Raw genomic sequence first — 16,025 nt, 5'->3', positions numbered from 1 at the left:
CAGTGCGGAGGATCCTTTTACATCCTTAGGGCCCCGCTCGCCAGCACCGGGGTCTGGGTGAGAAATGAATGGCAGGCACAGGACTGACAGTGCGCCCACTGGGGCCCTCTTGCGTTCGTTATCCCCGCTCCTCACAGCAAGTTAAATGGGCTGACCCCATTTCAGCAATAAGGAGAGTGGGGCTCAGGGACTTGTCCCAACTCAGATGAGAAGGCATTCTTAAAGTTATTAAACCTTCCTGCCTGCCTCCACTTATCCCTCATTTTGTTGCTGAATAGTGGCTATCGTTTTCTTTCCTGGCCCCCTGCCTCCGCTTTGGACGAAAGAAGTGGCGTCCTCCTGGGATTGAGGAAGCTTTCTGTCAGCTCACAGGGCCAGTCGGTTTCTTTCTTTCTTTCACTGACTTTCCCCAGATCATGCACATTTCTGAGTCTCTCTCCCACGTGTCTGGAGTCATTACAGTGGTTGGGTGGCTGCTGTCTTGCAGCCACACAAAACCTGGTGAGATAGCACCTTCCCGAAGGAAGCCGGCTCTGATCTCCTGCACCACCCCTGTGGCTGTCACCTGCTCAGTGCGGGAGAGAGGGCAGAGCAGGGACTTTGGAACAAACCATCCGGGGCTCAGATCACAGGGCGGCATTTACTAGCTGGTGGCCTGGGGCAGGGCGCTCCTATCCTGTAAGCCTCACTTCCCTCATGCAAAATGCACTTAGTCTTTTGCAGAGATGTTGTAAGAATTGAATTTTATGCATATATATATAGCAAAGGTGTAGCTATACACACAGATATAGACAAATATAATTATAGCTATAGAAGTAGATAAATATAGATTACATATATATTTATAGCTATTGAAATAGATGTAGAAATAGATATAGATATTATAAGTTGTTATATAGAGACATATTTAAATAGATACTGATATAGATAATATAGATATAGGTATATAGATTAGATATAGATATATAGGTATATTTAGATAGATGCAGATATAGAAACAAAGGCATAGGCATAGATATAGGTACATAGATCTCTCCTAGAAAACCTAAAATCTCAACAACAAAAAAATCAGTTTCCTTCTCCAGCTGGGCTGGGCTTGCAGGTCTTTTGGAAAGTAAGCCTGGGTGACAGCTGTCACAGAGGCAACTCCGCTGGCCCAGCCCGGAGAGCTGGCAGGTGTCCGAGGGAATCATGGCAAGGTGCCTAGACTGCCATGGCCAGCCTGTCCTGGAGAACAGGTCAGAACTTTGGACAGGAATGTCACCCCGCTCCAGCCTGGTAATGGCTGGTGACACTGGCCAATCCTCAGAGCTGACCCCTCGGCAAAAACCCCCGTCCAGCAGTTTCTTGGCTTAAAAGAAAGGAAACACTGGCTACCACACAGCTTCCCTCTGACAATGCCAGTACCACCCTATGCCACACACAGCTAGAGGCCAACCTCCGCCATGCCACAGGGCTGTGAACATCGCAGTTCAAACAACAAAACGAAGCAAACACCTATTTGATAGATGGCATTATTGATCTTACAAGAACCTATTTGATAGATGGCATTATTGATCTTACAAGAACTGTGTCGAAGGCTGTGGTAGTTCTTGGAATGCTCTGACAACCAGATGAGAGTGTTACCTTGAGGTCCAGCACATTCCCTGACCTGCCCTCTCTGAAGAGGTTGCAGTAGGAAAGTGCCCTCTGCTGGCTTCCCAGGGCACTGCTGGTCCGTCCTGGGGAAGAACAGCATTGCCTGTTCAGCCCTGATGCGAGGCTCAGAGATCAGCCTTGTCTGCAGAGTCATCCCCTGACTTCATGCTTGTCATGTGCTCGGCCCATGTGCTGTCATAAGGGAAGTCAGTAGATCCTATTCTCCAGGGGCTCCCAGTCTGCCGGGGGCAGCAGGCAGAGAGACAGACAGCAGCTCTACTACCCTATAGCAGGGATGTGGTGGGGCAGAAAAAACCTCTAGGAACAGAAGTATCTTTAGAAGAATGACCTTGAATCTGCTCAAATCTGCACCTGGTGATTGGTGAGCACTCAGAACTCCTGTACCGTGACTCCTCAGTGCGTGGCAGCCAGTGAGTCATCCCGGCAAGAGAGAAGCCGGTCGGAGGCTGACTGCAGTGTCACCTGCTCTAGGCCGGGGGACTCTGTGTCCAGCACAGGGAGAGCTGCTCATGACCAGACGTCACAGCTCAGAGAGGCCCTGCTCAGGGCCTTCAGGACAGGAGGGCCCTGGAGCGTGGGGAAAGGCGAGCAGCAAAGGCAGGGAACCAGCACAGGCAAAGTCTCTGTGCAAACATCATTACAATGTTAAGAATGATGACAAAAACTACCATACATTGATACTTTATATGCATTATCACAGGTAAGCCCCAGTCAGGCAGATACTAATATCCTATTTTAAATGAAGAAATGAAGTCCAGAAGGGAGATGTGTGCTCCAAAGTTGTACTCCGTCTGTAGTTTGTACCAGAACTGGGTGATGGCCATCCACACAGCCCATCATCTCCCAGGATTACCACAGCCTTGGGGACGTTAGAGTCACGCTTGGGAAGGGCCCAGTTCCTCCAATGGGCTAAGGGACTGCAGTAGCAAATGACTCCAAGATCTCTATGGCTTCATGCCTAAAAGTTTATTTTTCTCACACTACGTCGGGGGGAGGGGTAGAGGGGTATTCTGCCTAGAATGCCACCGGCCACCAGAGCAGAGAAAGAAAAAGGCTGGAGTGTTCTGTGGGGCGTTTTTTACCAGAGCTGCTGCTTCACTTTCTCTCACATCTCATTGGCCAGATGCAGTCATGTGGCCTTGCCTTCCAGTGGCAAAGGGGAGCTGGGAAATGCAGGAAGCCCTGGAAAGAAAGAACACGATTTGATGAGCACCAATGATGACTCCCGGAGAGGCTTGACTAAATAGACATGTGACAGCAGAAAGAAAGTCCCTCAGGGGAGTAACAAGAGGTGACGCGGAGTGAAATGTAGGCTGGAGGAGCTTACAGGGCACGAGGACAAGGGTCTGGGCTTCAGGGATGAGACTCGCTGAGCTCATGGTCACCGCATTGGGATCATGATGCCACCACGTCATGCGCATTTTCGGAGCCTCCTGGGGACCTAGATGGGGGAAGACGAGGAAGCCTCAGGAGGGATCCGTGAAACATTCGCCTGAAAGGTGAAGGAGACAGAGGTGAGGCTGTCAGTTGGCCAGGGGCTACAATACAAGGGACATATGTGGGTCAGTGCCACCATGAGACATCCAACTCCCATCATGTCCATGCCCAGAAAAAGGAACTTTTATAAAGACATACAAGTCCTGTCAGAGAAAAGCTCAAATAGATAGATTTTTCCTTAGGCCCATGAAAACATACTCAGTCTCCTTCATGGTAAGAGGAATGCAAATTAAAACACTGAGATGGTATATATATCACCTACCAGATTGGCAAAAGTCTCTGACAGCGTACTCTGCGAGAGGGAGTGTCTAGTGCTCTGATCCCTAGCCATGGGGAGATTTGGCAACATTTGTCAAAATTTAAATGCATATACTCTTTGATCTAGCAATTTCATTTGTAGGGAATAACTCTACAGATATATTTACACATTTATAAAATTTTACGTGTACAAGGCTATTCATTGTGGCATTGTTAGAGAGAAATTAAAAACAAACCAACTGTCATATTAGGAGAATGGTTAAGAACTAATTTATTGAAATTAAAAAATACTATACTGCCGTATAAAAGAATAAGGATGTTTACAGAAGGAGTTCCAAGATATAAGCTAGAAGAAAAAAGGCAAAGGTACAGTATTATGCATAGTATGTAAAGATGTTATCCTTAAGAAAAGAGACTAATGGAAATCAATGTTCATAGATTATATATTCATAAGAATAATTTGTCGGGATTGGCTAAGCGATGCTGCAGTAATAAATGGCTTGCAATTTTTCAGTGGCTTATCTAATGATCTTTTTATTGTTCACATTGCACGTCCATTATGGATGGGCTGTGGCTCTGATTCATAGCAGCCTCCCTGTGAGACCCAGGCTAATGGACCAGACCCTAAGGGAAACTGTGCAAGTTTCGTGGCAGAGGGAAAATGACACAGTGAACCAGGAACTGGCTATTAAATCTCCCACGTGGGTGTCAACCAAACAATGCTCTGCCCACATTTTGGTGGCCAAGCAAGTCACATGACCCCTACTGAATGCAACAGGACAAATAATATACTCGAATATCCAGCAGGGAAGGGTGCCATGAGTCACATGATCACAGGACAGGCAGGGATAAGCCTCGCACCAGAAAGGGGGCAGCTCATTATGAACAAGAATGGAACTGGTCGCTAAGAAATTAATATAACCGTGATTATCTATGGGATGAGCTTGGAGAAGGTGATGGATGGGAGACAGAAATTAGATGGACACTGTCACTTAGCACATCCGTCCATTTGAACCAGGCGGATATATTATCTATTCAAAAAATAACTGTTGCCAGGTAGGTACATAAAAGCATATCCATGTCCCTCTTTCCTGTCACATGAGCATTGGAAACATAACCTGAACCCAGAGATATGATCCTGACATCTCACTAATAGCAGTTCCTAAAATTCTTGCTCAGAATTGTCAAGATCACTAACTCAGACCAGTAGGAAAGCCCACCAGAGGGTCGCAGGAGCGGCTGGCGGGTTAAAACAGTCACCTGTGCACACAGCCACTGCAAGGGGCATCCACAGCACCTGCGCTGGCCTCCGTGGCCGTTTCATGGGGAGGGAGGGTCTCCGTGGGACTGGGTGCATTGGCGGGCCTCCTCTCCTGTCTTCCAGTATCACTTCAACCCCTCACAGTCCATCCTGGTGATGGAAGGCGACGACATCGGGAACATCAACCGCGCCCTGCAGAAGGTCTCCTACATCAACTCCCGGCAGTTCCCGACCGCGGGCGTGCGGCGCCTCAAAGTCTCGTCCAAAGTCCAGTGAGTGGAGGCCCAGTGGCCTGGGCCCGGCTGGGGCAGCGGGATGGTCCCCCTGCAAAACAGGACTCGCCCCTCTCCGCCATTCCCAGCTTCTCTGCTACCCCTCTGAGGATGCCCCGGTAGATCTCTAGTCTCCTGTCCTTGAAATACTCTGTTTTCCCAACTGAGATGCCTGGAAGGCACTGTGTTTCTGTTAGTCCTCAGGGGCTGGGTGTGAAGTGGTGTCATTTAAGGGTATAGCGCGTGGTAAGTAGTAGGAGCTTGGCCAATGTACGTTAATTAAATTAAGGAGCCCAGCCCGGAAGCGCTCCTAAATGGCATAAGTGTGCCAGAGGAAGAGCAGGCACACTCTTGTCCCCAGGGAGCAGACAAGATGATTTGAGGAGATGAGACCGTTCCTGACGCCTGTGGATAACTCCCTTACTCACCTGTCAATCACTTGGTAGCCACAGCAGCTGCCAGAGACGGCTAGAAAGGGGACCCCAGGAAAATTCCTGGGAGGAGGGAGGATATCTCCTGGTACCTGGAGCCAGGAGAAGGACCCGGAAACACAGGAGCGAGGGTGGGAAGTGGGGCTTGCTGATTACCCGTGGCTGGGGTCTGGGAGAGGTGCCAGGATAAAGCCACAGAGCAATTATGTTCATAGTCCCATCTAAGGACTGGCTCCCCCATCCTCTCTAAGGCCCTCCCTGGAGGCCTGGGGTGGGGACCAGGCACCTCCAAGTCAGCTTCACTTTACTGTGAAGAGGGACAGACTGGCCAGACTCCAGCACTGAGACCAGGTTTCCTTAAACTGGCAAGAGGAGGGGTGTACTCTATGAACTAGTGCCATGGTCAGCAAACTCTTTAGTCAACGGAGCCAAATATCAACAGAACAGCGATTGAAATTTCTTTTCAGAGCCAATTTTTTTATACTTAAACTTCTTCTAACGCCACTTCTTCAAAATAGACTCGCCCAGGCCGTGGTATTTTGGGGAAGAGCCATGCTCACGGGGCCAAAGAGCCGCATGTGGCTCTCGACCACGGAACTAGGGGGTTGGTGCAGCCAAGGCCCAAGGAAAACTGGGAACAGGACCCCAGCACCATTCCCACACCTCACCCACCCAGAGAAGAAGATAGGGGAGCTCAGCATGGCCTCCACCCAGCTTCCCCTTTCCTCCGGGACTTTCCCAGGGGAGGCAGATGGTGGCTACCACAGCTGGAGCCCACCCACTGTTCCCAGTGCACCCATCTGGGCTCTCCACTGCAGCCTCAGGCTTGGCCGAGATACCCGGCAGAAGTGCCAGTGGCACGCACACCTGATGGGGTCTCATGAGGGCCTCAAGTCTGTCAACAATGACTGAGCTCCCGCCATGATGCGGACTCTGGGTCCCCTTCCCACTACAAGTTGTCACATTTAATCCTTCCTGTTATAAGGAATTAATGTTCTATAGATGACCAACAGTGATTTAGTCTCATCATTCCCAATCTATAGATGCAGAAGCTGAGGTCCCAGGGGTTGAGCACTGTGCTCAGAGACACCCAGCCCGGGAGGGGCAGCCAGGCCAGGGACCCTTGTCTGTCTAATTTCCCGGGCTTTGCTCCTGTCACCACCCCATTCAGCTCCCGGGTGCTCTGTGTGTATCAGGGGAAACACACGTGGTTACGGTAGCGCTCGGCTGGCACACCTGGAAGAACAGGTGCACATGTGTGACGTCCTCACAGTGATCACAGACGGACGGTGGCTGGAGAGGCTAGCCCTGTGGTCTCAGTAAGATGGCTGTCACCAGTCAGTCAGACAACCATTTGCTTACCAAACCCTAATGCACAAAGCAAGCGGTTGCCATCTAATTAACGCGGCCATTGATTACTTTGTTAGAGGATAATTAGAGGTTTCATGGTTACTTGTTGCCGGGATAGAAAATTCCCATTTCTCCCAGGAGCCGATCTCATTAAGTCCCTAGATTGCTAGTTGTTGTGACAATAATGCATCTTTCAGCTTAAATGTCTGCTGCCATCCTGGCGCCTTGCGGGCCATCAGGATGTCTTGTCGGGGTGCAGGGAGGAAGGGCTGTCTGCATCCCTGCCCGTGGATGCATGATGGGTGGTCCCGCCGTGTGCTTCCCAGGTGCTTCGGGGAGGACGTGTGCATCAGCATCCCCGACGTGGACGCCTACGTGATGGTGCTGCAGGCCATGGAGCCCCAGATCACCCTCCGCGGCACGGACCGCCTCTGGAGACCGGCCGCCCAGTTCGAAAGCGCCCGCGGCGTGGCCCTCTTCCCCGACATCAAGATCGTGAGCACCTTCGCCAAAGCCGAGGCCCCAGGTGACTTGACGCCCACAGGTACCGCCGGGGCATCCTGGGTGGCGGGTAGCGGGCCTTGAGCCCTCACAGCCACATCAGGTCTCACTTCGGGACAACAGGCTCGGACCCCCGTAGCAAGGCAGTGACAATAGCAAAACAACACAGATAAATGATAGGAGGGGAGTGAGTGGCCCAGCGAATCACCTACCCCGACATACGTGCTGTGCTGTGGGAGGGCAGGCATTTGTGCTAAATGGTAAGTGACAAAAAAAAAAAAAAAAAAAAAAAAAAGATGCAAATTACAGAGAATCTGTGCATAGACCGGCCTCAGCCACAGGAAGGAGAACGTACACAGGAAAATGCCCAGAGGGAAACTAGCCGTAAACTGACAGTGACGTCCTAGGAGAAGCCTGGGGGCCGAGGGGCTCTGCTCCCCTTCCGTTTTCGGCAGCTGCAGAGTGTTCTGTAGTGAGTGCGATTATTTTGATGATGAGAGGAAAAGTGAAAGAAGCACAAGGAAAAACAGACAGCCGCATCCTAATGTATACAAGTCAGAGACTTGTCTGTCAGTGTTACTCTGGGCTCTCAGGAAGCTTCCCAGTTAGTTGCTCTTTCCAGCGGTTTCGTTACTGGAAGGGCTGTTCAGTGAAAGTAGGTAATTGGAGTTATCTGTCAGGGAGAAACACTTAGTTGCACGAAAGCTGCAGGATATGCTGCTGACTTGAGGGAGGTGGAGGGAGGTAGGAAGAAGAAAGAGAAAAGGGAAGGAAAAAGGGAGGAAAATCTGGGGTTCAGATCTACAGGAAACACCCCTTTGAGAACTGTCCTTTGCTGCCCCCTCCCTCTGCAAAGGCAGCTGCTAATGATGTGCGGTGCAGGGGGCCGGAGTCCGCAGGGGCTGCTCCGGCAGTAATCCCAATTACCCGCAGCTTTAAGCCACCCTGGCCCCTAGCCAGTGGGGCCCTGGGGTCGGGGGGCGGTTCACCAAGCAGCCCTTCTTAGCTCACAAAACAGATGGAGTTTTACCGCCTGTTGGGCAGGGCAGCTTCCTAGTTACACTGCAAGGTGCATTAGGTCAAGCCACCTTCCCTCTTCCCCTCATTTGTGCCTAAAATCGGACAGAAAAGGGGCCTCTGACCTCAGTGGTCCCAGGCCATAACTGAGAGCGACGGAATTTGCTAGGCCTGACAGCAACACACGGGCAAGGCAGGGAAAAGCAATTGCCTGGGTCCTTATCTTGCCTCTGTTTATGAGAGATACATGCAGAGCACAAGGCCAATATTAGTCCTTTCAAAAAATATACTCCTATTGTTAGAACAATCATTACCATGGTGCCTTAAACAAGCAGGCTAATGCCATTTGCCACTAGGCCTGAAAGACCCATTCTAGCACCTACTGCCCCCACTGACTCCCTCTGTCCTGTTTCAGTTCAAGGACAGGCGTGTCCCTTGCACGGGCCCCTTCCAGAAGGCCTCCTTCATCTCCACCCCGACCCCAGCCTGGGCCGGTCTCCTGCTCTGTACCCCCAACCATCAGGGCTGCCCTACAGCAAAGCGGTCGCCAGCCGATGGTCCATGGACCACTGGTGGTCCGTGAGGTCTGAAAGGTTGGCAACCGCTGGTGTCAGGAAGCCTCTAGCTCACGTTTGCTGTGTGTTTACTAAATGCCCCCCAGGAGCTCCGTGAGAGCTGGGCCATGGCTGATTCAGCTCTGAGTCCCTGAGTCCACGCAGTCCCTTCAGCACAATGGGAATCAATGAAAGGGCAGATGGGACATACTACCCACATGCAAGCACAGGGAACAGTGAGAAAATGTCCCCTACCCAGGGTGAGCCATCAAGCAGCCACATGGGGAGGTGGAGCAAGGGCACCCTAACTGCTGAAGCCGGTTTGGCTCAGTGGATAGAGCGTCGGTCTGCGGACTGAAAGGTCCCGGGTTTGATTCCGGTCAAGGGCATGTACCTCGGTTGCGGGCACATCCCCAGTAGCGGGTATGCAAGAAGCAGCTGATCGATGATTCTCATCGATATTTCTAACTCTCTCTTCCTCTCTCTGCCCCTCTGTAAAAAATCAACAAAATATATATTTTTTTAAATGCCCTAACCCAGTGGTCGGCAAACTGCTGCTCAAGAGCCACCTGAGGCTCTTTGGCCCCTTGAGTGTGGCTCTTCCACAAAATACCACGTGCGGGCACGCACATACAGTGCGATTGAAACTTTGTGGCCCATGCGCAGAAGTCGGTTTTCGGCCTGGCGTTAGAACACTCAAGGGGCCAAAGAGCTGCATGTGGCTCACGAGCCGCAGTTTGCCAACCACGACCCTAACCCAACCTGATGGGAAGCTGGCAGAAAAAGCCCGGAAGCCATGAGAATACCATTTGAAATAGAGATACACACGCACCATTGCTAATGATAGACCACCTTGTCTTAAATGTGTATTTTGTTTGTTTTCAATATATTTTTATTCATTGCAGAGAGGAAGGGAGAGGGAGCGAGAGCTAGAAAAGTCAGTGATGAAAGAGAATCATTTATTGGCTGCCTCCTGCACTTCCCACATGTGGGATCGAGCCCACAACCTGGATATGTGCCCTGACCGGGAATCGAACCATAACCTCCTGGTTCACAGGTCAGTGCTCCACCACCGAGCCACACTAGCCTGGCCTAAGTGTATATGAATGTGCTTTTACAGTTTGCCAGTGATACGTGAAGCCATGGAGATTGGCAAGCATTTAAAAATTAAGCATCGGAAAGTGCTTATAATAACAGCTATCTAGGGAGAGGGAAAGATATTTTTGATATTACAAAAAAAATAACGTATAATTATTTAACATAATTCTCTCATCTTCAGTGAGTCCTTTTTAATTTCTATTTTTATGAATGTTTTATAATGCACAAAGTAGATTAGTCTTCATAAATAAGTAACTACTTATTTCAGTGATCTCAGTTCACACATTCCCACGAACAAGCTGCAAGATCAAAAAACATTTGGAGGCTACTGGCCCAGAGGTGAAGAGTTGACAAACTATGGAGTCAGAAAGTCGTGGTTTCTGTCCAGCTCCTCTCCTACTATCTGTGTGATCCTAAATAATCCACTCTCCCCCCTCCGACCTTTCATTTCCCGTCAGTAACATGGGATAATAACGGCACCCTTCCAGTGTCTGTTAGGGTTTCATTTGCATAGTGCCTGGTGTGTAGCAATCACTCCATACATACCAATCCCTTTCGTGTTAAGGTGAGGTTTTAAGTGAGTACTGCCAGCCTGCCCAGCATTCAAATGCTCATTCATACCCTTGGGAAATTTAAGGCCCAAAATAATCAATCAGGACCAATTTACCTAAGTATTTAACTACAGTAATAATTTCGCTCCATTCGAGCCATGTGTAGCAATACTGCCGCCTGCCAGGGCCTGGGCTGGATACTGAGGGCTCATCATAAAACGTGCTTCTGCCCCAGAGTCTCCCGGGAACAACACATACACATCACAGGGGGTGCATGGCGAAAGCTACAGAAGCAGAGTGGGGAGGGGTACTTAACTCTGGCCTCAAGTGAGAGCTATTGCTTATTGAGCACCTACTATGTGCCAGACACTGTTTGAACCCTCCCAAGACCCTTGCCCTCTTTACCGGTGAGGAAATTGAGGGGCAGGTGTTTCTCCAACACTGCACGGCTTCTCAGTAGCAGCACTGGTACTCAAATCCACATCGGGAGCTGCTGGACTCCCAGCCGAGCAGCGGAGGTGGTGCCTAGGGCTCCACAGCCTCTTCCCCTCACCCAGCCCTCACCTGGGGTGCAGTCACCGAGGAGGGAGATGATACCCAGGCTTCCTCCGTTGCCCGAGAGGTCCTCATGCCTGAGTTTCCCTTGTGTTGGTCTCCCTGCAGCCCCCAAGTCAGCAGTCTTGGAAGAAATGCTTCACAACTTAGATTTCTGTGACATTTTGGTGCTGGGAGGGGACCTGGACCCAAGACAGGAGTGCTTGGAGCTGAACCACAGCGAGCTCCACCAGCGCCACCTCGACGCCACCAACTCCACCGCAGGCTACTCCATCTACGGTAAGCCACGCTCGGCCCGCCTCCTGGCGGTCTCCTCCTGGAGTAGCCTCACCCAGGGAGGCACTTCATCCCCTATGATTGTGTCAGGTGGGGGCCCTTGACCTCAGAGCATGGGCTTCCGGCCCTTCCTTTGTGAGCCACTCCAGCATCTTGAGAACCTGGACCACATCCTGTAGAAATAGATATTATAGCAACATTTGGCAAGTTGCGGCCACACATGGTGGACAGAGCCCACTGTCTGTAGAAATCCCGTGGGTCCGTTTCATTAGCTCCTTAGAACGTTTGTTTCAGTACATTGTCTGCTCCTAAGCATCTCAAGCTCTCAGCCTGGCCACATTCAGGAGACCCACCAGCCCCAGCAGCTGCAGCCTGTCTCCCCACCTCCTCCTCAGCCTGGCTGAGACAGGTGTGGTCTCTTGGCAGGTGTGGGCTCCATGAGCCGCTACGAGCAGGTGCTGCGGCACATCCACTACCGCAACTGGCGTCCTGCTTCGCTCGAGTCCCGGCGTTTCAGGATTAAATGCTCAGAACTCAACGGCCGCTACACCAGCAACGAGTTCAACCTGGAGGTGAGTGCGCCCTGCAGACGTCAGGGAGGCCCAGGCTCATCCATTCTTTCCCTCGTGTATTTGGAGGGCCCACCTGCCCCTGGTCAACACCCCCTCTCTCTGCTCACCCAGGTCAGCCTCCTCCACGAGGTCAGAGTCTCAGACAACGAGCACGTCAACCACCTCATCGTGCAGCCTCCCTTCCTCCAGTCCGTCCAGCACCCCGAGGCCCGGACGAGCGTCCAGCGCAGTTCAGGTATGTTGCCTGGCAGGAGGGACCTCAGGACAACAGGTAACTCAAGACCATCCACTAAAAGGGCATTTAGGGTGCAGCAGGCATGGGCGCTCAGACCAGAGGGGGCGGGGGGGGGGGGGGCTGATAATGGGGAAGCTGTGGGCCCTGGCTCTGAGGCACTCACGCAGCTTCCCAAGGGAACTAACTGGTCAGGTAATCAAATTACAATATGTAATAACAGAGGTTAGTGCAAAGGGCTGGGGTAACATTTTGCAAGTCCTTTTATTTTTATATTTTTTCATCCTTATTGTTGAGCGTGTTACAGATGTTCCCCCTTTTCTCCTCATTGTCCCCGCTCCACCCAGTTTTTGCCCTACCCCAGGCCTTCACCATCTACTGTCTGTGGCCATGGGTAGGCTCCCACTCCCCTTCCCTCTGAGATTTGTCTGTTCCATGCCTCTGACTCTATATTTTATTCACCAGTTTATTTTGTTTATTAGATTACTTGTTCATTTATTTTTAGATTCAATTGTTAATAGCCATGCATTTGTTGCTATTTTATTGTTCATATTTTTTTTAGCTCTTTTTAAAGAATACCCTTCAGCATGTCATGTAATACTGGTTTGGTGGTGATGAACTCTGTTAGCTTTTTCTTGTTTATGAAGCTCTTTATCTGACCCTCAATTCTAAATGAGAGCTTTGCTGGGTAATCTTGGTTGTAGGTCCTTGCTACTCATCACTTTGAATATTTCTTGCCACTCCCTTCTGCTCTTGTGTAGAGGTGTCCTGTAAGGCTCAGCCTCCCCAGTCACCTCAGCTGGGCACTCTAGGTGCACCCCTGTGTGGGCTGTGTGCACAGTCTTGTAGTTGAGCCTTGATTGCTGTTGGTATCACTGGGAGTTGACCTCCAGGCTAATTGGCTGTGAGGACCAGCTGCGACTACAGGAGAGCTGCTATGCAGGAAACGCCCCTATGGAGCAGGACACGCCCCTATGGAGCAGGACTTGCTTCAGTGGGGCTTTGGTGCTCACCGAGTCTGCCTCTTGAGCGTGTTGCTTGTGGGTGTGTAGGATTGTAATCTGCTATGGTCTGAAGCTGTCCACTGGTTCTAGGGCCTCCAAGGTGGTGCAAATTCAGCCACTGCTTGGGGCCACCCAGCAAAAGCTACAGAGGGATTTTCAGGCAACTGCTATTTGCATTGGGCTTGGAGGTGCCCAGGCGAGGCCAGCTGTGAAGGCAGGCTGGCTGGCACTAGTACCAAGTCTTGATTGATAGATTTGGGGCACAAATCTACCAGCTGAAGCTTTTTGAGAGATTTTAGCAAAGTCTGAAGCCAGGACAGGCCATTCTTATGGAAAAGGTGCTGCAAACACCTTGGGTGGGGCTGCATATTGGATGGAGTGGAGTTCCCGAGAATTCCCAGTGTGGACCGACCAGGCTGATGGAGACTCAGATATGGCTGGCAGTTCTGGGACCAGGGAGGTCCCAGCACAGGAACAAAAGTCCCTATGAGCACTCCAGTCTGGGACAAAGCCACCCCGAGTTCCTTCCCCGTTTCCATACTATCCAGTTCCTCTTCCTATGTATCTGAGTACCCCAGAGCCGCCCAGTGCTAGAGCTCAGAGGGCACGAGTCCAAGTGCATTCCTGCGCCGGCCTTTAAAAGGAACAGCTGGGTCTCCAGCCGCCTGTGTGTCCCTGAGCCCCAATCCCCACTGGTGTTTACAGCCCATAGGTTTGAGGACTTCTCTTCCCAGCTCTGAGCCCCTGGGCTGGGGGTATGGTGTAGTGCTGGGACCCCTTGCTCCTCACAGGCGACCTCCACAGAGAATATCTCCCTCCCAGCCACATGGCTATTGGACCAGCCCATTCCTCACCTCTGCCCCTCCTACCAGTCTCAGCGTGCTTTCTTCTTTACTTCTCTAGTTGTAGTTATTTCCATTCAGCCAGCTTTCAGAGGGTTCTGGATGACTGTTCTGTATTTTAGTTGTAATTTTGATGTGTGGGAGGTGGCAAGTACAGCATTTACCTATGCCAACATCTTGGTTCTGCAAGTTCTTTTAGGTTAGGTGACCAGATCGTCTAGGTGTTGGCGGGACAGTCCTGATTTCTAACAATTTTTCCCGCATCCCGCAGCATTTTAAAAAAGTCCCAATTTTTTGAAAGATTGGAAACATTGGAAAGATTCTTTCCAAAAATCGAGACTTTTTTAAAATGCTGTGGGATGCAGGAAAAAATTGTTAGAAATCAGGACTGTCCTGCCAACACCTGGATGATCTGGTCACCTTATTTTAGATCAACTCAAAGCCATATCCTATATGAGGCTTTCCTTTTACCCCTTACGTAGGCACACGTATATACACGTGCACCACACTGCAAAGTCTCCTACCTGTACTCTGTCCCAGTGCTTGCCATATTGTATTACTGCTGTCTGTTGGGCACTGTGTTGTATTACTGCTGTCTGTTGGGCACTGTATTGTTCCTGCTAAAAACTCCATAGTACCTGGCTCTCAGAGCTGTCCTATAATTTGAGGGGGAAAAGTGAGATAGTAGGCAGTCAATACATGCAAGTTCTTTTCTATGTGCCTATGTGGAAGGGCACATATATCATTTTGTTTGCTCCTCACAACTCCCCCTGGGATAGGAATTATCCCGTTTTTCACATGGATGACGAATGTGAAGCCCAGACTGAGGTAGGTGCTAACCCAGAGTTCTACAGCTGGAAAGGGGTAGAGCAGATTTTTAGCCTAAGCATGGGTGTCTCACTCAGGCTCCATGGTGACCTAGGGTGAGCTAGTCCTCCGTGTCACGTGGATTCCTTTCTCATTCCAGTGGTCCCGAGCATTGCCACGGTGATCATCATCATCTCCGTGTGCATGCTAGTGTTCGTGGTAGCCATGGGCGTGTACCGGGTCCGGATCACCCACCAGCACTTCGCCCAGGAGACTGAGGCTGCCAAGGAGGCCGAGATGGATTGGGACGACTCTGCACTCACTATCACAGTCAACCCCATGGAGGTGACCCTCACCCCAGGGCGGGAGCTTCACTAGGATGCTTTCCCTCCACCCTGTCTTTCTTGTGCCAGAAGACCTGCCCTGTCTAACCCAGCCACAGAGGTCCTATCCTTCCGCTGAGCATATCCATCCCTCTCAACCTGAATGGACCATCTTTTCCCATCAGCTGCACTCACTGGTTAAAAAACGTGTGAATTGTTCTCACCCAGCAAGCAGAACCAGACATCTCTTAAGGCGAGCAGCCATGTGGCGTCTATCAGTTGCCACTCACTCCCGTTAGATTTAGCTGGGAGCTAACACGTAGGGACTCAGTATTGAATTTTTGATTAATTAACAGTGCAAATTAAATGGCTTGGCTCCATGCTGCCTGCAGAGCTCATTTAAAGGCTCAGAATAGGTTAAAACAGAAATACAACATTAATAGCTGCCATTTATTGAGCCCCCCCATTATGCCAGACGCTGCACAGCGTGCTCTCTATGCGCACCTCATTTCCATCTTCCAGCCACCTGAGAAGCTGGAGCCATCGCCCTCACATGCTGAGGCGCAGACCCACTCAGAGGGAAGTGCTCGCACTCCCATAGCCAACAATGGCGGTGCCATTTTCAGACTCCAGGTTGCCTGATTCTAACGTCCAGATCTTGCCAGCCAATCAGCAGACCCCAGGACCATCCATGAATGTCCAAAGCCCCTGCTCCAAGAAGCATGCCACACATATGAGTATCAAGGGAAGCCATGGCATCTTGCCTTTCAGTCTGCCTGTGGGTATTGAGTGGAGGTAGAGCCCAGAGGAATAAAGTGGGAGACATGAAAAGGTTATCCCAGCCTCATCCTCAATGACCCCTCCACTGGCCTTATGCTCTGATTTTAAAGCCTCCCAGTCGATGTGGCTCAGCACATGCAGTGAGCCACCACTGTGGAGATGCCAGCATCTCCATCCGGGAAGAG

The 16,025-nt window shown here is 50.8% G+C and overlaps 1 protein-coding gene across 1 annotated transcript in view; it reads left to right on the top strand.

Annotated features, from left to right (window-relative positions):
- CLSTN2 (calsyntenin 2) overlaps window positions 1–16,025 on the top strand; it is a 908,802-nt gene that overhangs the window by 493,041 nt on the left and 399,736 nt on the right. The window contains exons 11-16 of the mRNA XM_084901767.1: window positions 4,799–4,947; window positions 7,055–7,254; window positions 11,113–11,283; window positions 11,707–11,852; window positions 11,964–12,087; window positions 14,898–15,082. Coding sequence (XP_084757893.1) covers window positions 4,799–4,947; window positions 7,055–7,254; window positions 11,113–11,283; window positions 11,707–11,852; window positions 11,964–12,087; window positions 14,898–15,082 — 975 coding nt within the window. The remainder of the gene's footprint in view (window positions 1–4,798; window positions 4,948–7,054; window positions 7,255–11,112; window positions 11,284–11,706; window positions 11,853–11,963; window positions 12,088–14,897; window positions 15,083–16,025) is intronic.

This window comes from Pipistrellus hanaki (assembly GCF_964339955.1).
Source record: "Pipistrellus hanaki genome assembly, chromosome: 13".
Lineage (NCBI taxonomy): Eukaryota > Metazoa > Chordata > Mammalia > Chiroptera > Vespertilionidae > Pipistrellus > Pipistrellus hanaki.
The sequence above is the reverse complement of the archived record's forward strand: the minus strand, read 5'-3'. Positions and strand labels throughout refer to the sequence as shown.